The 27176-nt window shown below is 38.6% G+C and overlaps 1 protein-coding gene across 3 annotated transcripts; it reads right to left on the bottom strand.

The window, feature by feature from the left end:
* Window positions 1-794: 794 nt before the first annotated feature.
* Window positions 795-27176, bottom strand: CRLS1 (cardiolipin synthase 1). 3 transcript variants are annotated; one of them, XM_082359880.1, is made up of 7 exons: window positions 26756-27176; window positions 23822-23959; window positions 19126-19255; window positions 6206-6291; window positions 5232-5300; window positions 3529-3620; window positions 795-1785 (listed from the first exon to the last, which is right to left on the bottom strand). In XM_082359880.1, exons 1-7 carry the CDS (start codon window positions 27059-27061, stop codon window positions 1698-1700), a joined length of 909 nt encoding a protein of 302 aa, XP_082216006.1. In that variant the 5' UTR covers window positions 27062-27176; the 3' UTR covers window positions 795-1697. The 3 variants fall into 3 exon arrangements, with proteins under 3 accessions (XP_082216006.1, XP_082216007.1, XP_082216008.1); XM_082359881.1 differs by having other exon boundaries at window positions 26584-26892; XM_082359882.1 differs by lacking the exon at window positions 26756-27176 and adding an exon at window positions 26470-26491.

Below are 27176 nucleotides of genomic sequence, written 5' to 3'. Positions count from 1 at the left end.
CAACCCATAAGTCACTCCAAATAGTATCAACACTAGACCATAAATAAGCATAACAAGACACAAAATTCTAATTTTTCCCCTACTTTATTTCAAGTTCTCCCTTTTTTAAACATCATTTTTGTGTGCTCATACTTTGCTAGTGCTGATACATGGTCAATGTGTCTCTTGGGTGGTCCAGCAACGGGACTTCCACCTCGAGGCTCACTGCATCCCAGGCCATTATGAGACATTACAGGAGGTTCCCGAAAGGGAGAATGGCCAGCCTCACACCACCCTTCTCTCACCCCCTTCCACTGGATTCCTTAGCAGTGTCCCTGGCTGCAGGCTTCAGCGTTTTCCAAGCCAAGGATGGCTTAGCAGCTAATCTGGGAACAAGGAAGCCAGGAACAGCAGGCAACAAGGGGCACACTGATCCAAGGATGCCACAACCAAGAGGCATGAATTTTGCTTATAACTTCTCATTTTAACACAGCTCAACAGGCTATGTTTAGATAATCTCACTGTATGAGTCCATGTTACACTTAGGTTAGACCTCGGGACAATGAGCAGCAACAGGCCTCCACTGTTAAGAGGAAGCAACCAGCACCAGCCACTTGTCTTCCTCTTCCCTCTCCCTGCATCGTCCATTCTCTTAAACATGACAGCGTAGCAAGAATAGGGCTTTTCAGTCAGATGATCCCAAACCAATTATTTTTACAATGTTAAGTGCAAGTGATATATCTGAATGGACTTTATGAATCAGAAAACTTCGCAACAGCAGACGACCGTGGAACACAGACAACCCAAACTGAAGGTCACTTTTTTCCGGCTCTTTTATTCCTTTAACATCTTAACAAAAGAAGATTCCCCAAAGCTTAAAAAAACCTTTGAAAAATATAATTTCATATTATTTACATAACATATGAATACAGGTCCCAATATCATACAAACATTGTTATGTTAGAGATACAGTGGGAAGGCATGATGTAACTCACTGCCTCTTGGATGGCTAGGGTAACAGACATGTTTTCATTTTTCAACTACCTTTGTCACTTATTATCCTGATGCATAAACTATTAGGCACCTGAGAGGTTGGAAGACTTCTGAACATGAACTTCAGTACCTTCTATTTTGATCTTATTTATTATTTTCAAAATTTACTGCATTTTTAATCTCTTTACAAGTATACTTCATCCACAACTAAGCTACCTTTATAGTCATTATCCTAAACAATCAAATATTAACCACATGTACTGTTAATGTGTGCACAGATCTAAAAGTCAAACAAACAACTGGGCAGCCAAGTTGTACAGGATACATATTTAAACCCAGGAAATTCCCTAGTGCTTTGTGAGCAATCTAAATTCTATTAAAGTGACAACTCTTCAGTTTCCATGCTCTAGACTGTTTTTTGTTTTACAGATCAAAAAATGACTGACAATAATTGGAATAATTGCTACTTATAAATTAATCAAGAAACCTAAGATAAAAAAATTCTAAATTATAGTTTTATTTGTATTTAAAAATACATTGGAAATTCTGCATATGCCCATGATCAAGCTTATTTTCAATGCATATTACTTAAATTTTGATGACATGGTTTGTTCTGACAAGTCCTTTTTCAAGCTGAACACCAAAAAAGGAAACGCCTGTAGATTTCCACTGGCCCTGCCGCCGATGATATATATTGCTTCCTTGCTAATGATGATGGATGACTTTCATCTGCCTTTTATCACCTGAACAGTTTTCCGACCATAATGATAATAACTGTAAGCTGATGCAGCTGTGGTAAAAGCTGTAAGACACCTTTTATGGAAGGAAAGAAATAAAATTTAGTCTAAACTCTAAAAAATGTTAACTATAAGAATCATAAAGAATACATTTAAAAGAGTTGTTTCAAAGTAAAAAAGCCTGTGTTGGTGTAACTTTTTTTTTTTTAACAAGAATTTAAATATACTGCTTTTCTTTAAGACTTCATTTGAATCAGTAATGTCAAACAGAATTAATCTAGTTAATCAGTCTGAAAAAAATAATAATAGCAATTGTCATTTTTTACCCAGACATTATTCTAGGTAGTTTTATTTTTCACAGCAAGCTCATCTTACAGAGGAAACAGTGCGCCAGAGAGCTTGCTCAGGGCCACAGAACTATGAGTCTGGCTTGGTTCCAACTCTAGAGCCCTTGTGCTCCTCCCACTGTTCCACGCTGCTTAGAGTGTTAGTTTTAGAAGCTATTTCTTACAGATCTTGGGAATTCTAATATCTGAGTCATTTTAAATAAAATTCAGCTTTCTTTATTGATATTTCCTTAAAATTAAGGAGAATTAGATTAATCAGATTCTCTTTGAAATGACACGAGTGACACTCAGGGCTTGCTGAGTGCTCGCAGCTAACACATTCCTTTCTGGTGCACGCATGTGCTTCTGTTTCCACCAGGTGAGGTGTAGGCTCATCAGGACTCTATCAGTTTGATCCCAAACCTGTTTATGCCAGTTTGATATCCTAAATTCACACATAATGAAACATACAGGTAGGAAGAGTCACTATTTCTGAGAACTAAGCTGGAGGCTTTGGAAAGGCTTGATATCATGGCGAGTTGCTAAAAATTACTGTCAAAGTAAGTAGACAATGTAATTGTTAAAATACTAGAGAAAATGGTAAAAATCTAGAAAGTTTCTATACTCTGCTTCATAAATGTCTTACATTCTTATATCACTTTAAAAGAAGCAGAACATGAAAATCACAGAGGTTGTATTATGGATGTAGTTTTTTGCAAGAAAGAAAAAAAATCCCACTGATGAGCCTATAATCAAAGAAAAGGCATTGGGCCTTTATCAGAAGACGTAGGACGAATCAGAATGAATGTATGATTATATATTTTAGAAAATAAAATGTCTAGCGTGTGTATCATTTTTAAAGCTTTTTAGCTTAACTGACTTTAGTTAACCAACTATTTTCTGGCTCAGACTGCATCAAGCAAAGTTTTAATTATCGAGTTAAGAGTAAAAATACAGTGCTTTAGTATCAGTGTGGCATAAAGTATGAATGTGACACATTTTCAAGGCTATACATAACCTTAATAAAATAAAACTCAAACTCCTTTCTCCAAGTTTCTCTCCCACTCTGCCCCCTTCACTAGGCTGGGTGCACTTTCCCCTTATCCACTCTCCTGCATGTCTGACTTTGCTCAGGGTCTGTCCTTCACCAGAATGGCCTCCCCTCAGTCTCTCTCCACCTAGACCTCATGGCTCAAATGCCACTTCTTCCCTGAAGCTTTCCCTCTTCTTCCTACCTGGAAGTATTTTTCTCTCCTACAAAACCCCAACACATTATCTGTACCTCTCATCCCTTCTAACTTGCATGAAACCCCCTATAACTTCTATATCCTATACTTGATAGTAAGCTTCTTAAAAATGGTATCAATCAAAAAATATAGCCCACAGCTTTACCCAGTGCTTGATAAACATGATTAAGAACAAAGTAATTCTAGGATTGTCACAATAAGCCATTTTGTTGACATTCTCAGAGAGTAATTCTAAGTTTAGCTTACCACAGGATCTGAAGATAAATGCTGTCAGCATAATTGAAAACCGGAGCTGCCAAAGAAGCTGCCACCAAGATTAACTGGACTGCTGTGTTAACCTAAAAAAAAGAAGTCATAAATGAACAGTGCCAACCCAATCATGTTTCAAGCTCACGAGAGAAAGGCATAACCCATCACAGTGTAACACAACAGACCCTCAGCTTGCTTGATATTGTAATATCCCTGCCAAAGAAGCTGGCATTCACACAAAAGGCTAAACTTCACTAACGGGCTCATCTGTCTCCACAGCTGCCCTATATAGTGAGGAGAAGGGCAACTATCAGAAAACACCATTATCTTGAATTTCCATAGCAATTCAATAATGTTGCAAAGTTCTTTGCCTTTTTCTCAGTTGCCTATTAAAACAGCCCTGTGAATATGGAAATAATGAAGCTACTCTTCACAGGTAAAAAGGTAATGAGTTAAGTGACTTGCCAGCAGTCATAGCAGGTTACAGATCCAAACCCAGAACCCAGATTTCCTAGTACTTCATTCAATACTCCTTTCACTTGCCTACCACCTGTCAAACCTATGAGGTTAGAAAATTGAAATGCACTAATCTCCATGAGAGAGGCTCTCAGTTCGGAAATGAGTAGGTTTCCCTACCCTAAAAGACAGAGTGGTGGAGAAAAGGAAGACAACAGAACCACTGGAGACTTCCTCTACTCATTGAGAGAAGCATTCTGGGGAAGCGGGTGATGTATGAATCTGTGGGTGATGTGTCTAGAGAAGCACCTATGTTCTCTCATCCATTCTGCAGCCAAATTACAAGGATTCTACTCCGTTTTAAAAATAATAAAAATTGTCTGGAGAACTCCCTGCAAGCCCAAGGAATTGAGGCATTTGTCCCTGGTACCTCTTTAAGCCACCTTCTGTACAGTGCTATACTCCAATTACTGTACTTGATACTTATGTAAGTCACAAAAATAAATAGGTAAAATAAATAGATAGATAAATAAATAAATAACGCATATTTGTAGGTAAAAATTCACCCTAGGGAGTCTCTGGTTTAAGAGTAATCATCCCTCCGTCCCAAAGATGACTGACATCCCTAACCTGTTAAACCTCTGTCACAAGGCATGGAGCAAAAGAATAATTACAGCAAACTTACCCAGGCTACTAGTAAAACAAATGTGCCTTCAGAAGCATTAATAGTGTCCTCTCTGTGTGCAAAGACTGGCATACAGTTATTACCCTGAAGAGGGCTCAGGAAAACAGATGGACAACTAGGAGTAGGAGTTGTTTATTAGTGAATAAAACTTTCTCCTATCCCTTTCCATGTTAACAATCGATCTTGCAAATGAAAGGACCTTGTTATATGGTGTTTTCACTACAGGGAGGGGTGGGTAGTGAAACCAGAAAGGAATCTTCATACTCTGTGTCAATATGCAATTACATTTCCACTTTCTACACCTCCCCTAAGTGGTGGCCCTAATACCTCATTTGGAGACTTAAATTCTTACACCACCAACACAAAACACAACATATATACTAAAGATCCAGAAAGCCTGGAGGACAAAAGAACTGGATTAATGACCCCACTCTCTATTCTCTATGGTCAATGCATTAAAATGTGTCTCATTTTCAGCTGCTCCAGGCTGAGGTTTATAGTCATCATAATAAAAATCCACAAGGGTTTTTAACTTAAAAGGATGTTGTGTGTCTCTTACCTTGCTGATGAAGGTTGGTTTTAACCTAGCAGTGGCATAGCAAGGATTGAAATACTTAGAAAGTGTTCTCTGGCAGAGGACAAAAAAATAAATAAAGTTTATTCATCATTCAAGTTTAAAATAAATATTTTGTTATTATATGTAACAGTTACTGAGTGTATAACACATGCCTGGCTATATGCTAGATAAACCCTTTATCTCCATCTTCTTTTATTATACTAAATGAGCAACATCTACATTCTTCATAAATCACCTACAGTTTACTGAAAACATATTTTTTAATTTATAGATTTCTCAATTTCTATAAATTTCTAACACAATAAGTATCATAAAGTCTGCTTGACTACGTCTTTCTACTAAATAGACTCAACAAATCTCCCTCATCACTATTTTCTTTATAGGCTAAAAAGAACCAAAATGAATAAAATACTGCCATTTTCACTGGACTGGGAATCAAAAGATGAGGTTATGTTCGTGAGGTGGTTATAAGCTATGCTATGCTTATGTGCTCAAATATTTGTAGAACCAATGAACAGATGTGCAAACAGACCACTCCATGCTCATAAAACTGTGATTTTAAAAACCAGTTCTAGATAATCCATACTAGAAGCTAAATTAGACAGGGAAGGGTGCTTACTTATACAAAACACTCCTAACAGAGTTTGCTGCTAGGGATGGGGCTAGCTGGCCTGAGTTTTATGGACTATCAACTAAAACAATTTTCACTTATAACAAAAACATCCTTTTAAAAAAACTGATTATTCATATGTTCACTGAACAGCTACCATAATGGGTGATTCAAATAGCAAGATGACAGTTATGTCTGTTTTCTTTAAATTCCTAGTAAATGGATTGAATACATAATTGTCATAAATTATTCCCATAAAGTGAAACTCAGTACACAATACTGATTTTTTTCTTTTGCCTTAAGTTACAAGTAATACTAAAAGAACATTTTTTTGAAACAAACTCACCGGTGTTGGAAGAGTTCGATATCTGACATAAAAAACAGCAGCAATCAACATTACATCTCTTGAAATTATCATATAAGTAAGTGGAACTGAAAATCAAATATAAAATAATTTTGATTGGGATTTTGAAAATTATTAAGACATTATACATACAATGAAGTCTTACCATAAACTGGTGCTTCACCTAAGCAAAAATTTTAAAATAAACACTTATTGATGCCTGTTTAGGGTCCTTACAGTGAACCACTGATTTTTATATTTTTTTAACCTGCCTTCAAAACAAGGTGAAAGACAGACTATGGCTTTTAAAGTCACATTTCAGAATGTTGATCCTCTCACCCCTTTCTGTATTTTTTTTTTTCCTTGCATACGTTTTTAAATTGCAGTTATCAGTGTCAGCTCTACTCAGCCCTATTTCCTTTGTTACTTCCCAGCTTTGTAAATTTAGAAAAAAGATCACCAAGCTCACTATAATTACATGGAATGAGATGGTAAAAAGGTTGGAAAGGATGCCGGGACTCAAGGCATTCTTTTTTCTTTTTTTTAAAAAATAAATTTATTTATTTATTTTTGGGTGCGTTGGGTCTTCGTTGCTCACGCGGGCTTTCTCTAGTTGCGGCGAGCGGGGGCTACTCTTTGTTGTGGTGCACAGGCTTCTCATTGCGGTGGTTTCTCTTGTTGCGGAGCACGGGCTCTAGGCACGTGGGCTTCAGTAGTTGTGGCACGTGGGCTTCAGTAGTTGTGGCACGTGGGCTCAGTAGTTGTGGCTCGCTGGCTCTAGAGCACAGGCTCAGTAGTTGTGGCGCATAGGCTTAGTTGCTCTGTGGCACGTGGGATCTTCTGGGACCAGGGCTCAAACCCGTGTCCCCTGCATTGGCAGGTGGATTCTTAACCACTGTGCCACCAGGGAAGTCCCAACTCAAGCCCTTCTGACTTTCAAGAACTCTGACTGCTTGCTTCTGCATTCTAGATTATCTTATGAACAGTAAAATTTGCTATGTGTACCACTTGTGGAGAACCAAAATATCTTCATTTTTGCCCGGCCAGTTCCTATCCAGGCAATTGCTATTTTTTCTTCTGCTCATTCATTCAATGAATTCTAGTTAAACATGAATTCAACTTGTTGATAGTTTTCTCATTATTCCTAAGATCCTACAGGATGGTCCCAGTGCCAGCAGAAGGACATTTTAAATGGATACCCAAGGAACTCCTGCTCCCTTGTCGAATGAGAATGGGAGGGCAGAGATCTTGTTTCATTTTACATCCTTCCACGTTGAAGGAAGTTTTAACCATGAATATATGTCATGTTATTAGAAAAAAATATTTTTTTAAAAAGGAAAAAATCTCGAGGCTAACAGTTCAAATTGTTTCAATTACTAAAATAAAAGAATCATGCACATCCCTTCCATAATACTTTCAAACAGCTCTTTGTGAATTACTTTTAAGGCTATACTTAGGGTCCTCTATTGGTTCAGAAACTTACGAAAAATCTCACTAATTAATTACAGATTTAAAATTTAAATCTCTGCTGGTTGTGGCTGTGATGTAAGTGTTGATCCTTGGCCTAGTACTCAATGACAAGACGATTCCAAAGAGAAAATGTTTATCCACTCAAGTCATGGCATTTGGAGCATAAAGAAGACTCGGCTGTATGAACCAAGTAACAAAACAAGGCAGTCATGATTTTTAGGAGGATTTTTGTGCCTGTAAACCAAACTTTTCTATAGTAATAATCAGCTGGCAAAATCAAATAACAATCAGATTTTATTTATTTTTAAAATGCAGCAAACTCATGTGAATTATATACAGTAAACACAACATTAGCGGAAAATAAACACCTGTTATTGTAGTTCATCACCACAGGGTAAAAAGAATATAATTTAATTCTAAATAAGGTTTCTGCAGAAGAAGAGAGGACGCAATTCAATACACTGCAAAGCCTTGGGCTCTAGTTCTATTAACTACTAAAATTACCATTTATTGGGCATCTGGCACCATTTAAGTATTTTATACATATTATGTCATTTAATCTACATATCAACTCCATGATATGTGAACCATCATTACCCCATTTTACAAATATTGAAAACAAGCCTCAGGCAGATTATAAAACCTGGCCAAGGTCACCAGTTAGTCAGTAGTACTGCAGAATGCATCTCTGGGCTCAGTTTACCATGTTAACAGTCTGGTGGAAGATAGGACTGTTTACAAAATCCAGTGTTCCCCAAACTGACTACTCATCACAGAATCACCTCGTGAAAGCTTCATAAAAGCAAAGATGAATGCTCCCTGGGGGTTCACAAGCACAGCCAGACTGGGACCAGGCTGCACCGGGTGATCTCTAAGGCCTCTGCCAACTGAGAGCACGTATACATACAGGCTCTTACTGTGATTTGGGAGGCAATTTTGTCCAGTTCCCTGGCTTTTGAATCTTCTAACTGTTCCTGCCTTCTCTCCCGGCCTTCCTTTCCCTTTTCCTCCAGGGCTAAAGCAGCTTTCCTTTGTCTATTAGAGTATGATAGTGTGTTAGGGAGGTGTAAAATGTGTCAGGGAGTGTTCCAAGGTTTTCCTCTCTATTTACTAACTCTGTCTGAAATACAGTTTCTGCAACAAAGAAGTACATCATGAGCAAATTTATTAGTGTTAAAGGGAAATAAAATCAAGTCACTTTTATATAGTAGAAGTGATCACTATCAATAGCATACATTATTGCATTGAAAATAATAAAGTTAACACACAGCCATAGTCATTTGTTTATGTATTTTCTATGGCTGTTTTCACACTACAATAGCAGACTTGAGTAGTTACAACAAAGACCACATGGCCCATAAAGTCGGAAATATTTACCATCTGGCCTTTACAGAAAAAGTCTGCCAACCCTTGTTCTACATGTTAATCTCTAAACCAGGACCTCTGCAATCTCTAAGGAGCAAATGGAGAGCTCTTACCTACAGAATAGACCTAAAGGTACTGAGAATTAAGGGCCATGCCTGGTCTCTCACTGCCTGTTCACCCTAGAGGGTAGTATACCACCCAACAAATTCCACCAATGCCCAGGGAGCACCCAGTTAAACATTTATGAAGTAAGCAGCCAAGGATCACCAGATATTTTAGCAAAGTCTCCATCATGAAAGAGAGACCAAAACAAACAGAAAAAAAAAAGAAGAAAAGAAGAAAAGAAATAGATACAATATAGGGGCTTAAAACCACCCCCCCACACACACACGCAAAAACAGATAGACAGAAGATGTCCTGAAATGATGATACTCACCTATGAAGTAAGAAAAAGACATTTAAAAAATTATTTATTTATTTATTTATTTATTTATTTGTTGGCTGTGTTGGGTCGTCGCTGCTGTGTGCGGGCTTTCTCTAGTTGCGGCGAGCGGGGGCTACTCTTCGTTGCGGTGCACGGGCTTCTCATTGCAGTGGATTCCCTTGTTGTGGAGCATGGGCTCTAGGCGCACAGGCTTCAGTAGTTGTGGCACGTGGGCTCAGCAGTTGTGGCTTGCGGGCTCTTGAGCACAGGCTCAGTAGTTGTGGCGCACGGGCTTAGTTGCTCCGCGGCATGTGGGATCTTCCTGGGCCAGGGCTCGAACCCGTGTCCCTTGCACTGGCGGGCAGATTCTTAACCACTGCGCCACCAGGGAAGCCCCTTTGTTTTGTTTTTAAAGAACATACAGAACAAGAGCTCTTTATTTCCTCTTGGAAATTAAAAATGATAGCAATAAAAATGTCAATTGAGGGACTTCCTTGGCAGTCCAGTGGTTAAGATTCCACACTTCCACTACAGAGACTGAGGGTTCAATCCCTGGTCGGGGAACTAAGATCCCACATGCCACGTAGTACAGCCAAAAAACAATTTTTTTAATTAAATAAATAAATTAATTAAAATGTCAGTAGAAGGGGTAAATGACAAAGTTGGGGAAATCTCCCAGAAAGAGAACAAAAAGAGTTTCCAGTAAGAAAAGAACCTAGGGAAAAATGTTCATAACTGAAGGATAAGTTTTCAGACTGAAGGGGCCTTCTTAGTACCCAGCACAATGGAAGAAAGACTTACTACAAACTCTAGTAGGATCTACAACATATACCATTGTAAAATTTCAGACCTATAGGTAAATAAAAAGATCCTCAGGTTCAGCTCCATTAATATCTGAGTAGGTAATAATTCTCCTGCTAAGACAATTAAAGAAGAACGTTAAACAAAAAAATCTTGAAAGTGAAAAGCTTGTAAGATGCTAAGAAAGTATCAGAATGAGAACTCAGGAAAATAAAGCCTAGGCACTCAAAGCCACTCAAAGCCACTGTCCCTGACCCTAGGGAAGTAAGCCACAAAGCTGAATAGGGGTTTTGGCAGCCTTAAAGGGCGGGGGAACAGTAGTCAAAGCCCAGAGCCCTCAGGTTGGGCAGTGACAAACCACCTCCTAGCTTTAAGCTGGGATCTGAACAACTATTCCCACAGGGTTGGGAGAGGAGATGGCCCTAAGCAAACTAAGCCTTAAAAAAGAATGTCTTATCATCTGGCCATCTAGGTGGTCCCAGACTGTTAGCATGCCTAGATACCTGGCAGAACTGAACAAAAAATCTCCTCTGGAGAGTGATGCCATCATCCTACACATCAAGATATTCCTCCAAATTATTTTCTTAAATATTAGTACAGTGTCTAAACAGTCAAAAATAACCAAAGACATAAGATACCATTAGTAAGAATCAATAGAAACAGACACATGAAAGAGACCCTCAAAAGATATTTCAGAATTATCAGTGTTTATAAAACAACTAAAGCTTACTATGTTCAAAGGGATATAAAAATCAAGATTGAAAATTTCAGCAGGGAACTGCAAACTATAAAAGATGATTTACTAAGTTTGAAGAAGAATAAAATAGAGATTTTATAACTAAAAAATATAATAGAAGACTTAAACGAATTTGGCACAGCTGAGGAGAGAATCAGTGAAATGAAAGAGCAAGCTTCATTAGTAATCACCTAGAATGGAGTGCAGAAAGATAAAATGAGGTATCATGCAGAAAAGAGGCTGAGACACTTTAAGGATACAGTGAAATCTAACACAGATATACTGCAGTCCCAAAAGAAGGAGAAACACAGACAACAATACCTGAAGATTGTGGCTCAGAATTTTCTAGAACTGATTAAAGATATCAATCCACAGATTAAAAAGCCCAACAAATCACGAGCAGGATAAATAAAAAAGAAAATCACATCAAATATTGTGAAACTATGGAAAACCGAAGAGAAAGAGGAAATCTTAAAAGCAGACAGAGTAAAAGTACCTTTGAAAAAGAAATGGGTTAACAATTTATTATCAACAATGGAAGTGAGTAGACAATTGCATGGTTCTTTAAATGTACTGAAAGAAAACAACTACCAGCCCAGAATTCTATACCCAACAAAAATATCCTTCAAGAATAAAAGCAAAATCAGACAGAGAAAGACAAATACTGCGTGATATCACTTATATGTAGACTCTAAAAAAAAAAAAAAAGGGAAATAGAGGTTGGTAAAAAGACACAAACTTTCAATTTTAAGATGAAAAAAAAGATGAATAAGGTGTGAGGATCTAATGTATAACACACTGACTAGTTGGTAACACTGTACTGTATAATTAAAATCTGCTAAGAGAGTAGAATTTAAATGTCCTCACACACACACAAAAAAAGAATAAAGGCAAAATAAAAATATTTTCAGAGAAACAAAGAAAAGAATGTACCACCAGTAGACCTGTATTAATAGAATTTCTAAAGATATACTTTAGAGAAAAGGAAAATGATTCCAGGTGGAAGGTCTGAAATACACCAAACATAAACCAGAAAAAAGTATGAAGATACATCTAAATGAACACTGACTTAATAAACAATATCATGTGGGTTGAACACATATATAAAATTAAAGTATGAGAATAACCTAAATTGAGAAAGGAATAAATGGAGTTAAAGTATTCTAAGGCCCTTCCAGTGTCCAGAAGGCGTATAGGCATCCCTCGGTATCCATGGGGGGCTGGTCTGAGGATCCACCCTGCTTCCCCCCAACATATACCAAAATCCACAAATGCTCAAGTCCCTTATATAAAATGGTGTAGTATTTGCATATAACCAATGCACACCCTCCCATATTCTTTAAGTCATCTCTATATTACTTAATATCTAATACAATGTAAATACTCTCAGTTTCCAGTTTGCAGCAAAGTTTGGTTGGACTTTCTAGATTTTTTCCCCCCAATCTGAGGTTGGTTGAATCCGTGGATGTAGAACCCACAGATACAGAAGGCCAAATGTATAGATTTGTTAACATTAAACTTTGATAAAGATGAATTATAATTTTGAGACTAGCTAAACGTTAACAGAGTGTAAAACTTTCCAATTGGTACAGGAAAACAGTGATAATAATAGAATATAGACAAAAGTAGAATAGAACATACAGGCCAAATAAAACACAAAATAAAATGGAAGACTGCTACACAAATATTAGTAATCATAGTAAATGGATTAAATGTTCCAGTTGAAAGATAAAATATTTTTAGACTGGATAAAGTAAAGAAAAACCATCTATCTATATGTTATTTATAAAGAATATCTAAAGTATAAAGATGTGGACAAGTTGAAAGTAAAAGATTGATTTATCATGTAAACACTGACCAAAAGTAAGCTAGTGTAGCTATAGTAATAGTCAACAAAAGAGACTTCAAGGCAGGGACTTCCCTGGCAGTCCAATGGTTTAAGACTCCACCTTTCCACTGCAGGGGGCACAGGTTCAATCCCTGGTCAGGGAACTAAGATCTCACATGCCACATGGTGTGGTCAAAAAAAAAAGAGAGAGAGAGAGAGAGAGACTTCAAGGCAAAAATCATTTCTAAAGATATAGAGGGTCACTTCAAAATAAAACATTCAATTCACCAAGAAGACATAACAATTCTACTTTATATGCACTTATTAATAGCATGACTTCAAAACACATGAAGCAAAACTCAGAGCTAAAAAGAAAAAATAATGGAAAATTGGACACAGCAGGAAACTCTACTCTCTCAGTAACTGACAGAAAAGCAGACCAAATGTAAAAAATAAGTCCGTAAAGAAGGAGATTTAGCCACCAAGATTAAAAACTTGACCAGGGACTTCCCTGGTGGCACAGTAGTTAAGAATCTGCCTGCCAATGCAGGGGACACAGGTTCAATCCCTGGTCCAGGAAGGTTCCACATCCCGTGGAGCAACTAAGCCTGTGTGCCACAACTACTGAGCCTGCATGCCACAACTACTGAAGCCCGCGTGCCTAGAGCCCATGCTCTGCAACAAGAGAAGCTACCGCAATGAGAAACCCATGCACCACAACGAAGAGTAGCCCCTGCTCACCGCAACTAGAGAAAGGCTGCGTGCAGCAACGAAGACCCAACACAGCCCAAGATAAAGAAATAAATTTATTTACTTAAAAAAAAAAAAAATTGACCAAATGGACATATGTAGAACATCATACCCAATGACTGCAGAATACACATTCATTTGAAAAATGCATAAAATGTTTATAAAATTTGACTGTGTACTGGGCTGAAGGGCTAAAATCACAGAACATGGTCTCTGAACACAAGGTAATTATGCTTGAAATCGATAACAAAAAGATACCTAGAAAATCCCACATATTAAGAAATAAATGTTTATTAACACCATAGGCCAAAGAAATATCATAATGGAAATAGATTACTTTGAACTCAATAATGACAAGTACACTAATACCAACATATGAGATACAGTGAAAGGGACACTTAGAGGAAATATATAGCCTTAAATGCAAACTTTAAAAAAGAAAAGCTGAGGGAATTCCCTGGTGGTCCAGTGGTTACAACTTCGTGCTTCCACTGCAGGGGGCTCAGGTTCAATCCCTGGTTGAAGAACTAAGATCCCACAACGGCACAACCGAAAAAACAAAAAAACAAAAAAAAAAGGAACGAGTTAAACATTCATCTATAGCTGCGTTGTTCAGTACAATAGCCATGAGCAACATGTAAAGATAAAGCACTTGAAATGTGGCTAGTCTGAAGTGAGAGGTGCTGTAAGTGCAAACAGCACACTGGCTTTTGAAGACAGAGTATGAAAAAAAATCTCATTAATGATTTTTTATTGATTATATAATGAAATGACAATATTTTCCATCTAGTGGGTTAAATAAAATATTATTAAAATGGGGGGTGGGCTGGCACAGGCAGCAGTGCATGCAAAGAGCACTCAGTCTCCACTGTAGCAGAAGTGCAAGCACACACACACACACACACACACTTCACCTGTTTCTTCTCACTTTGAACATAACTACTAGAAAAATTTAAATTAGATCTATGGTTCCCATTATATTTCTACTAGACAGGACTGATCTATAGAATTTAGAAAAAGAGCAGAGAATAACCAAAGGAGGAGACAGAAATAAAAGAGCAAGATTTAATGAAGTAGTAAACATATCAGAGAAGTTTGACAAAGTTCAAAGTTGGTTCTTTGAAAAGATTCATAAAACAGACAAACCTCTGGCAAGACAAGTCAAAGAAAAAAAGGGACAAATAACTAATAATTAGGATGAAAAGGGGGGCATAGCTACATAGCCTACAGACATCAAAAAGTTAATGTGGATACTATAAATAGCTTATGGTAAATTTTTTTTTAATGTAGCTGAAATGGACAAGTTCCTAGAAAAACATCACAACTCACAAAACAGACAAAAGATGAACCAGAAAAACTGAATCACCCTGTAACCACTTTTTTAAAAAATGAATCAACTATTTTAAAACTTTTTCCCAAAGAAAACTCCAGGCTTCAATGGCTTCAACAAGTTCTACCAACATTCCAAGAAGGAATAATTGCAATCTCACACAAACATCTCCCAAGAATGGGGTGTGGGGCGGGGGAGTACACTCCCTAAATTCATTTTATGAGATTATTATAAACTTGGTATTAAAACCTAACAAAGGTAGGGAACTTCCTTGGTGGTCCAGTGGCTAAGACTCCACGCTCCCAATGCAGGGGGCCTGGGTTCGATCCCTAGTCAGGGAACTAGATTCCACATGCCGCAACTAAGAATTCACATGCCACAACTAAAGATCCCGCATGCTGCAACTAAGACCCAGCGCAGACAAATAAATAAATATTAAAAAAAAAAAAAAAAAACCTAACAAGGGTATTTGTAGAAAAGAATTCCAGGCCAATCTTGTGAATCTAGATGTGAAATCTTCAACAAAATATTAGTAAACCAAATACAGCAATATCTTCATAATATATCATGACCAAGTTAGATTTGTAACAGGAATGTCATCAGGTTGATTTAACTTAGAAAATCAATAACGTAATTCACCACACATTAAGCTTAAAGGGAAAAAATATGACTATCATAATACATGAAGAAAAAAATTTTCATAAAATTCAATATCCAATGTAAAAAAACTTCTGAACAAACTGCCAGTAGAAGTGAACTTCTTTAACCTGAAAAAGGGGTATCTACAAAACCCTACAGGAAATGTCATATTTAATACTGAAAGACTGAAAGCTTTCCTTCTTAGACTGGAAATAAGAAACAGATATCACTCCTACTCAACACTGCACTGTGCACTATAGTGAGGCAAATTTTTAAAAAGGTAAAAGGATTGGAGAAGAAGAAACACACTGTCATTAATTATAGATAATACATAATCAAGGATACAGAAAATCCAAGAGAATAAAGAGTTCAGCAAGTTTTGCTAGACACAAAAATCACTGTTAGAGATGGAACTGATTTCATCCTATCAACATCAGCTATTACAAAATGAAATATTAAAAAAGCTACCATTTACAAAAGCATCAAGAACTATCAGTCACCTAGGAATAAATCTAATAAAAAATTACTTATTACCTCTCTAGAGAAAACTGTAACATTTTAACATTTTAACAGACCTAAATAGAGTAAATACAACATGTATATGGACTGGAAGACAATACTGTAAAAATACCAATTCTTCCAAATAAATCTGTAAATTCAGTGCAATCCCAATAAAATCCCAACAGGTTTTTCTGGGGAACTTGAAAGCTGATTCTAAAATTCACACACAAATGAAAACAGGTAAGAATATCAAGGTGGAAGAACATGCTCTATCATATATCAAGACTTTTGGGGGACTTCCCTGGTGGCGCAGTGGTTAAGAATCTGCCTGCCAATGCAGGGGACACGGGTTTGAGCCCTGGTCCGGGAAGAGCCCACATGCGGCTGAACAACTAAGCCCGTGCACCACAACTACTGAGCCTGCACTCTAGAGCCCACGAGCCACAACTAATGAGCCTACGTGCCACAACTACTGAAGCCCGTGCACCTAGAGCCTGTGCTCTGCAACAAGTGAAACCACTGCAACGAGAAGCCTGCGCACCACAACGAAGAGTAGCCCCCGCTCACCGCAACTAGAGAAAGCCCGCGCACAGCAACAAAGACCCAACGCAGCCAAAAATAAATAAATAAATAATAAATTAAAAAAAAAAAAGACTTTTAGCACAGTAATAATAATAATTAGGGACGGTACTGGTGCAAAGATAGACAAATCAATGGGGAATAAACTAGACAACCCAGAAATGGACCCATGTATATATGCACATGGCAGTGAGTCTGGAAAGTATAGACTTTTCAATAAAAAGTGCTGGGATAATTGGGTATCCCAAGAAGCAGTTAGAAAATTAATTTTTAAGAGAGAGAATTTTTTTAAACCATCAACTAGGAATTATGCAAAGAAATCTTAAAAGCTTTCTAATACAAAACATAATCACACATAAAGGAAAAGGTATCAGAATGGCATGAGACTTCTCAACAGCAAGATGGAATCTGTTAATCTATAATCAGGGTCTTTAAAATTCTGAGTGAAAATAACCTGCAATTGAAAATTATGCCCCATTCAAGTATGGAGGGTAGAACAAATACATTTTAGATGTCTGTAGAATAAAGACATTGTACACCTCTAAAAACCTGGCTGCCAGGCTGCATCCTAGCATAGGAAACAACTGGAGATTCTACTCCACCAAAAGGAGGACCATAACAAGGAAGCCATGGGAGCCTGGAAAAACAAACCCAACACAGAAGAGAGAAAATGGAAGTTCCCAGAATGATAATGAAGGGAAGTTTCAGTTCCAAAAGCGACCTACATCAATTGTATCAACAATATCCATAATACCAAAACCTGGAAACAATTTCTGTGTTCAACAGGGAAATACCTGGGCTGGCCAACCTTTGTAAAACAATACAACAAAATACAAAGTAACTGTGAAAAATGGGAAGCATGAAAATACACATACACACACACTAATTTTAATTGTGAATGTTAACAGAATGCTCCTTAGGATCTTTTTTCCTACAAATTATATATATTACTTATAGCATACCCCTGCCCCTTCAATACCCCCAACCATACACACACCATAATTCTGACTTTCAAAGTAGCACATAAACAGTAGTCTAATTCATTTTTAAATTTGGTATGTGGATTTAAAAGCCTAAAAGTAGGGACTTCCCTGGTGGCGCAGTGGTTAAGAATCCGCTTGCCAATGCAGGGGACACGGGTTCAAGCCCTGATCCGGGAAGATCCCACATGCCGTGGAGCAACTAAGCCCGTACGCCATAACTACTGAGCCTGCGCTCTTGAGCCCGTGCCCCACAGCTAGAGAAGCCACCGCAATGAGAAGCCCGCACACCGCAACGAAGAGTAGCCCCCGCTCCACTCAACTAGAGAAAGCCCGCGCACAGCAACGAAGACCCAACGCAGCCAAAAATAAAAACAAATAAATAAATTTATTTTTTTTTAAAAAGCCTAAAGGTAGAGGAGAAAAAGAACCTCTAGATTGGGAGACTATACTAGACTGAAACGCCACTAAACTTCTTCCTATCAAATGTCAGTAATAACATGGTGTTGAAGGACCAAGTGGCAGCTTCTTTGTTCTCAGGTTCTAACTCTTGGAAATAAACAGTTTAATCTGAACCAAAGGATTAAAAACTGAGAAACACAGCTGAAGTAGAAAATGAACAACCAAAAAAGCACATACAAAATACAAAAGATCATAAAATTTTGTTACAAAGAGTATTCAGGGGCTTCCCTGGTGGTGCAGTGGTTGAGAATCCGCCTGCCAATGCAGGGGACACGGGTTCGAGCCCTGGTCCGGGAAGATCCCACATGCCGTGGAGCAACTAAGTCCATGTACCACAACTACTTAGCCTGCACTCTAGAGCCCACGAGCCACAACTACTGAAGCCTGTGCACCTAGAGCCTTTGCTCCGCAACAAGAGAAGCCACCGCAATGAGAAGCCCGCACACCGCAACGAAGAGTAGCCCCCGCTCACCAACAACTAGAGAAAGCCCGTGCACAGCAACGAAGACCCAACGTGGCCAAAAATAAATTAATTAATTAATTAATTTTAAAAAAAAGTATTCAGACAATGTACAAACTACGTGTATAATTTAAAATTGCGTAATACCATCTAAGTAATAATAATAACAATGTGAAATTTTATAGACATCTTTAGGATTTCAGAGCTCTCACTTATTAAATTGTACTTAATAAATAATAACTTAGGAAAACTTTAAATTGCTTTCAAAAGCTAGGCACTAAGAAAATCATAGTTTCAAAAGATTCTAAGATAATATGAATTAGCTCAATTTTTTTGAAATATTTGCTCAATTTTAATTTTACAAATTTTACTAAGAAAACAATGCATTCTATAGTATATACAAGGTCATAAATTCTAAAGTAAAACAAATAGCTTGGCAAGCAAAACAGTTCAATAGTTTAAATTTAGGGAAACACTTTAAAGTTGAAAACATATTTTTGTAACAAAAATTATTTGTCTCTCAATCAAGAGAAATCCTAAGCTGATAAATGTGATTCTTCCCTGTACTATTCAAAAGTACGCATGATGGCGTTCTTACCTGGAATAAGATCTGCATAGGTCAAGCTAACATATAAGATACTGATAAGTATTTTATCAGCAAGTGGATCAAGAGCACTTCCCAAAGCTGATTTTTGACTGGCCCAGTTTCGAGCAATAAATCCATCCAACTGAAAATAGAAGTTTTTTTTTTTAATAAATGTCATAATAGGTACAGAGTAGATATCTTGAAGGTTAAGAGATACCAGAGTAACAGCTATACTTGCATAAAATGTAGATAAAACCTCTTCTGTCTCTTACCCCCAAACCTTCTGTTTTACTGGTATACATTTAGCTTTTAAATTACCAACTGGTCAGAAAATGATTTCACTTTTCTACAGAAAAAAATTTTCACTTTTCTTTCTCAAGGCCTTCAGCTATTTTGCAATGTTTTCACAATGCCCCTTTGTGGGATGAACCCAGACACAAATTTAGAGATGTAAAGAACACAAATAAAACTCAAAGAAAGCAGGACTGACAGAGCATGGACTAGGCACTCCACCCCAACCCACCCCTCCCATCCCCCGCCCCTTGAGCGCTGGGCTAGTTCACTACAGCCAAAATAGCTGCTTTTACTTGCAAGGACTACCGTTTAACTTCGAGATTTTCTAACTTCCATTCCTACCTACTTTTCTATAATATGACCCAACTCCCTATGTTTTAGCTGTTATTATTTTTATTTTATTCTCTTTTAACTGTTATTATCAATATTTTTTATCTAGTGCCACTGTTAATTCCATGTCTGACTATATTGCATGACCTGTATTTGAATACAAAACTCAGTCCTCTGTACCTGGCCTACTTAAAATTTTTGATATGAAAATTACTTATTCACTACTCTTGGAAACAAATTATATTTTAAAGCAGAGGTCGTACTTGGGTTACCAGGGGGCCAAAGAGGCCTGCAGGCTGGTTTTGTTTGACCTGCCCAGTGATTTTTTAAATATAAATTAGTTGCCAATATTTAAATATTCAAAGTCTTAACTCAAAAAATCCAGATCTCCAGGCTCACTTGAGAAATGAGAAGATCTGGCCACCCTGGGGCCACAAAACTGACTGAAACCAAGTACTGCCTATTTTCATTAAACGAGGCAGATATTTTCTGGTTTTCCAAGTCCCTACCCTGGCTTTTACTCATTTTATTTAACTTCAAACTTCAACAAATATTTGAATTTTCCAGTCCTAGTTCCAAGGAAAAAGATCAAATTAATCTAGACATAATTTAACATGGTACATTTTAAAGCACAAATAAGTCCTCCGTATCTCAAGTATTCCAATGACTTAGAGCAGTCGTACAGGACAATGGTTAAGAACTTACTCTTCGCAGCAGAGCATAAGTGGTTCAAGCACTGGCTCTCCCACTCACTTAACTGTGTGACTCTGGGCAAGTTATTTGGCCTAAGCCTCAGTTTCCTCATCTGTAAAACAGAGATAGTGCTACCTACCTCGAAGGGTGGGTTGTCTCAGTACATAATGTGATTAATACTTGTTTAGCACTCAGCACTTAGTAAATCCTCAAAAAAGCAGTTACTAGCTATTACTACCTCAACTGAAAAAATCTATTTTCTTAAGTATACTACAGGTAACACTAACAGAAAGTGCCTAGAACTGGGAGTTGGGGCCTTGGAAGATTCAGGTGTCAGTTTCTGATCTCAGGGAACTTAACCTCCCATTTTTTCACCATCATCACCCTCTTGTCTTCATTGTTCCTCTACCCACATTGGATTCCAAGGTCATCAACATCATCTCTTCTTTGTAAACCTCTTTAACTCCCTACTCCACTCTCCCTCAACCCTGCTTAAATACAACTATCATGTACTCCAGGCCTGCACCCAAGCAGCTGAACACTGATCAAGAAAAACACATAAATGGGCTGATTGATCTCTCTTTTTCATGACCACAAATCTCCTGTGGGCACTCAATACTGCCTGCAAACCTACATCTGCTTACTGTGTTTACCTTCTCTATTCACAGTCTGCTCATCCCTCCCAAAGCCTCTCTCTCTAGCTCATGACCATGTCTATATTTGCTCAAAAAACAGAAACAGATTGTCAGCCCTCCCTCGTATTCCCACCTCCAAATCCACCACCTACTAGCATCCATGCACATTCTCTCTGCGTTCCCTGATCCCAGGCCCTCTTACCTTGAGTTTTCCCCACCTCCCCTGCATCATCAATCTCTCTCTTCCTACCCAGTCATTTAATTAATTAGTTAATTAACAACAAAAATTTCCCCAGTATGTATCTCTTTATAAACTACCCTTCCTTGACTATCTCTCTATTCCCCTATGAAGCAAAACTTCCTCAGTGTGACATCTATTGTCATCACCACCTCATGTATGCTCGCCAGCCCATTCTGACTGCCCCACCCTCTAGAGATTGTACTCATAAAAGTCACCAATGAATTCTACATTCTTAGCTTACTTGACTTCAACACAATTGAAACACTTTCTTCACTTAACATCTGGGACACCTTACTGCCCAATTTTCTTTCTTTCTCACCAGCTATTCCTTCTCAGTGTCCTTTATTGGCTCCTTCTCCATTGCTCCATTTATTGTTCTTTTCTCTGACCTCTTCTCTTCTTTTACCACAGGCTAGATGATTTCATCCAGAATTGACCATCTATATGATGATAACTCTTAAATCTATCTCTAACCATGATTGCCTCCAACTCCAAACTACTGTATTCAACTACCCAATGTTACCTCTATCTGAACAGGCATAACAACTCTTTTCCCACAAACCCTGTCCTACCCTGAGTGTTGACCATCACAGAAAATGTAAACCTCCATGCATCTGCTTGTTGAAAAGGAAAAAAAAAATAACAGCCTAGCACTCCTATTTAATTCCTTTCTCTCACCCCCCATATCCAATCCACTAACATATCAACTCTATCTTCAAAACATATTTCCCAACCCACTTCCCTAGATTACTATCAGCCTCATAACCAGCCTCTCTGCTTCTATTCTTGCATTCCTGTAATCCATTTCCCATATACAACATTCGCCTACTTAAACCCTCCATGAGTCCAGCCATCTGCCCAGCAGCCATTCTAGAGGCATCAAAGCCTACATGAAGTAAATGTAATATGGTGCCAGTTAACTCAGGTTTCCATACACATTGTCTTAGTTATTTAGAAAAGTATAAATGAGGCCTCTCCCATTCGATGAATATTGCAATCTCATGTGGCAACTAAAAAAACCTACAAACCAAAAAAGAGCAAATCCAGTAACTGAAAAAGATCTTGCCTATTACGAAAAAAAAAATTCCATTATCAATATAATGGCCTTTGACAGACTTGGAGACCATATTAATAAGTGGAGGGCTTCAGGCTTCACAGACAAAAGCAGGGACAAAAGAAGAGATTGTGAGAATGAGAAGTTGTGACAAACAGGAGCTAAACTCGGGAAAAAGAGGTGGTAACCACTTCAAGAAACTGTATTTGATGCATATTTGGAAATGCCACATAACAATGCAAATGCCCTCATTTATTTATCCTGCAGAAGCTTCAGCTAATTCTGTATTGCTCAACAATGCTACTGGGCAGGTGGAATTTTGTTTCTATGAACCTCAAAGGGAATAGCTGATGTTACAAAGAAAGATGCTACGTGATTTTTATTAACAGAAAATTAGTTTCTCTTTATTCTCACTGAATACTGAGCAAAGCTTTTCAAACAGACATCAGTTTAAAGAGGCACCAAATTATTATTGCCTGTCTGGGTGCTCACTTGGATCTCAGACCAGCCTTGTACAAGAATATACAATTTATATATACAATGTCTATTTCTACATGCTTTTGTCCTAATTTAAAATCTTTCCTCTACCTTTTCCCCACTTCCTTCAATTGTGTTTTTGCAGGACATGTAGTTTTACAAGCCATTTCAAATCTTTTATGCAACAGGGTGGGTGGTAAATGCAAATAATGTCATACATGATGATGACTGGCCAGTCCACAAAAGCCTATATAACACATAGTGAGGCTTTCTGTTAGAAAATTATTTTCCAAGTTCTAATTAGAGATAACCTGAATAAATCTTTCCCTTCCTATAAAATGACACAGTGGTGTCAAGGTGCTCTTTTCTCCTTGGTCCATCTGCTGGGAGAGTGGAAGAAGGAAGGATGTCTAATGCCCACCCAGGGCAGGGTCTTCTGGAAGGTGGTCAGAGGGGTGTAGAGAAGGAATCAAGGACCAAATCTGTGGGGTGCCTATGGCCTCCTGCCAGCATAAACCTGAGCAGAGATCTGGCCTCTGCAAGCTCCCTGGTCACAACAACTGGCCCACTGTTTCCCTCTCCACCAGTAAAACCAACTGTTGTTGCAGATCAGATATTTCTCTCTACTATATAAGTAGAAAAAAAGTCTCACAGCTTCTCTCCTTTATTTCTATCCCTAAAGCAAGTACTTGGCCCTTTGAGAATTTCTAAGGTTTTTTCTTTTATGAAAAAGTTAAAAACCAAGAGTAAAAAGCTCCCTCTCCCATGCCTCCCTACAACCTCCACTTCCTTCCTTAGATCATATAAAGAATAACAGAGTCCCACATGGATGTTAAAGACAAGCCTTTCACAAAGTACTAGGTGAAATTCATCTTGAGGATTTCCTTCCAAAGAAAAGCAGACTGAGGCTGTGCTATTTCAGTGTAGTAGAGACCCTGGGATTTAGAAGGGGAGCAAAACAGGGGGAGTGCCGGTACAACTTACCAAATCAGTTAGCCCAGCTAAAGCAAAAACTCCTAGTGCAATATTAAAATCTTCTTCAATAATCAAATAGCCCAAAACCGGGGCCAAGCCAATTCTCGTCATTGACAACATATTTGGGATTGTCCATGGGTTTTCATACTGAAACATAAAGACAACAAAATTTAAATACTATAAATTCATACTTTAAATAACTATATACATTGGAAAAATACACTCCATCAACTTAAAGGTTAGAAGCTACAAAAACCTTAAAATTAGTACTTTCAGTTTTAAAATCCATTCTGTTCTTTTTACACACATCTAAAACTGTTAAGAATGCAGAAGATGAAGATATGTCATATACCCAAACACAGACTAAAATGTTGGCTGTATATAGAGTAAGTTTTTTCACTAAAGAGAGAAGGAAGAAACATGTATTATCTATCATATAAGTCAAGCCTTTAATGTATTACTTCACCATCAGAATTCAAAACTAAAAACATACTGCTTTTAAAAGTGAAAATTCAACATTGTAAATCAACTATATTAAATAAAAATTTTTTTAAAAAAAGAATTACCTTCCCATTATACAAAATTAAAAAAAAGATCTTCAGGAAGATCTTATACTTCAAGTAGACAAACGGTCTAGAAAGTGTCAGAAAAAAGCCAAATTGTCAACCATGGGCATTTTGGCTAAAAAACATTTATTGCAAATAACCTCTCCTCACTCCTCTACACATACCCATCAAAAGAATGCTAAATGCCATATACAGTGTTGGAGATATGAATGAAGAGGAAAAAAACATTTAATTCCATAACCTCATCACTAAACTGGAGAACTGCTAGAAGAAAATGGAACAAGGAAAAGGGATTGAGATACTTAGGAAATAAAAGAGGTTTTGTAAATTTGTTTAAAATAGCCACAGAAATGTTAAGATCCCCAACCAGAAGCTGAGGGCTTTCACAGCTCCCCTGTGGGGGGCTTTATGATTCCTTGAAACTTCATTTGGAGCCAAGGTGTTTGAAGTTGGCACCAACAAAAGGGCACCTCGGCAGCTGCTCTGAAAACCATTCCTTCCTTGCCAAAGTCTGTTTCATGAGAGGGTATTTCAACTTCAAAAAGCCTCAGCCTAGTGGAACTACGATACACTGCACAAAAAAGGGTACAGAAATAATACAGAGAAAATGTCATTCCCTAAAGGCTGGATTTTTTTTCTCCACTGAGTCAAGACTGCCAGCTCTACCCCATGGGACTATCTCCTCACAAGATAACCCTACTTAACCTCTTTATCAATCAGTAACCTATTTGCCTGAACCTTAATTTTGATTTTTTTAAAAAGTAACAATTTCCTCTTCTAAATACCTCTTTTAAAATACCTTCAACCATTCTGTAAGAAAAGCCAGTTCTCTAAAGATACTAAGTTTGTGTTTATAAACAGAACCCAGCAAGAAATGTTCACCTCAGTTTGGAGGAATAATGGGGTTATTGGGGCCCAGTGGCAAAATACCGTCACTAAAGCTACAGAAAAATTCAAATTCTCCAGGAAACAATCACCAAACAAGCAGCACTCCAAACCTCTACTCAAGGACCTTCTGTTGAACTAATCCACATTATATTAATTAAATGGAATCATTCTTGGAACATATTCCAAATTCTAGTTCAAAGGTCCAAGTGTTTCAGAGTCCAGAGAAAAAAGATAAGTCTGTTGACCATACTGTGATACAGAGTAAGTCAAATACTGATCCAGCATTACAGTGGCTCACTAAGGGGGTGGGGAGGTACAGTTCATGATTGACAAAAAGGAAAAACAAAGCAAAAGGTCAGAATACAGAGGCCCAAAATTAAACTCAGAGAGGCCCATGGGGAAAAATTAAAGACACAGTTGTAAACAGCCAGATCATTTCATTTGGTGAATTAATAAACCAGACTGAATGTTCTTGGAACAATGAAAGGGATTCCTTTTAGCTCCACATAAAATATTCCAGTTAAAATAAAATACCTCAATTTCTAATCATTAACTTCGTAAACGTTTCTAAGTTAAAATTAAGAGAGCTAATCTCAGATTACCCAACCAGATAACCTGTGGCATACTCGACCAACTACTGCCGTTCTGGGAAGGACTTCAGCCAGGATATGGCAACCTCAAAGCATCCAGCATTCATTCAAACCCCAACATGCTCTAGCTATTAATGTAGCTGAGACCCCTGCCAGGATGTGGCCACCCCAACCCATGCTGTACAACTGATGAAAGCAGCACAGGGGCCCACTTAAGACATAACAATTGAAGATGTAATAATTGCATGAGTCTTGCTACATGACATCAAAAGCTCTCCCACACTCATGCTCTCATGTCTTCTGTTTGGTCAGTATTTCAACAGGTAAGCAGACAAATATTTTCCTCCGTTACCTCAGGAAGAGAGGTTTAATCTTTTTCTATAATTAGAGATTAAAGGATCTTTTAATTACTATTTAAATTACTTAGTTATCCTTCATCCTACAATATGTAAAGTTACCAAAGGGCAAATGATAGTTAACCAAACCTGCACAAGCAAACAAAAGGGCCTGTATATCTTTCTGAAGACGCCCAGAGACTTGCCCTAAACATTGGGGATTCGCTTCAGAAAATTTAAAATGGGCTTTTAATAAGACAAGTGAAGGCTATTTTTACCAATGCAGTATCCAGAGGCGCGTCCAGCTACCGGTGCGGATAGAGGGGAAGAAGAGGGTTCTAACTTGACCACCGAGACAGAAGGAGGACGCGGCTGGTACCCCTGACACTCACCCCGACCGAATGATCTGCCCATAACTTCTCTTCGGGGAACGCTGTAAAAGTTCTGAAACGGAAGCATCAGACCTCACCGGCCACGGCACTTTATTTGCGTCCGGGACCGAGCCCCGCCGGAGCAGTCGACCCCGACCCAGAGTCGCCCCTCCGCCTCCTCCTCGGTACGTACCAGGCTGGCGGCGCTCGCCGGGCCCCACCGGCCGCCCCGGGCCTCGGTGGCAGCGTCCTTTTCCGCTGCGGGCCCGGGGGCTGCCTTCCCCGCGCCCGAGCAGTGGGCCCGCGGGCTGGACCCAGGCAGCCGCAGGCCGAGCGCAGCCGGGCGCAGCCACCAGCGCTCCGCCAGGCAGCCCAGGCAGCAGGGCACTGGCGGCAGCAAGGCCCCGCGAGCGCGCCCCTTGCCCGGCCGCGCTCCGGGCGCCCACACGGCTACGCGCAAGGCACCCCACGAGGCGCGCGCCACCCGCGAGGCCAGCATGGCCCTGCGGGCGAGCTGCGGGGACGCAGGCGGCGAGAGCTCAGCAGCCCGGGGCACCGGCGAGTCGCTTCCCCATCGAAGCCCCGCAATATCGGAGAACCTCGACAGCCTCCAT

The sequence above is a fragment of the Balaenoptera borealis genome (genome assembly GCF_965194805.1).
Source record: "Balaenoptera borealis genome assembly, chromosome: 16".
NCBI lineage: Eukaryota > Metazoa > Chordata > Mammalia > Artiodactyla > Balaenopteridae > Balaenoptera > Balaenoptera borealis.
Note: the sequence above shows the minus strand (reverse complement) of the source record. Positions and strands in the feature narration are given on the sequence as shown.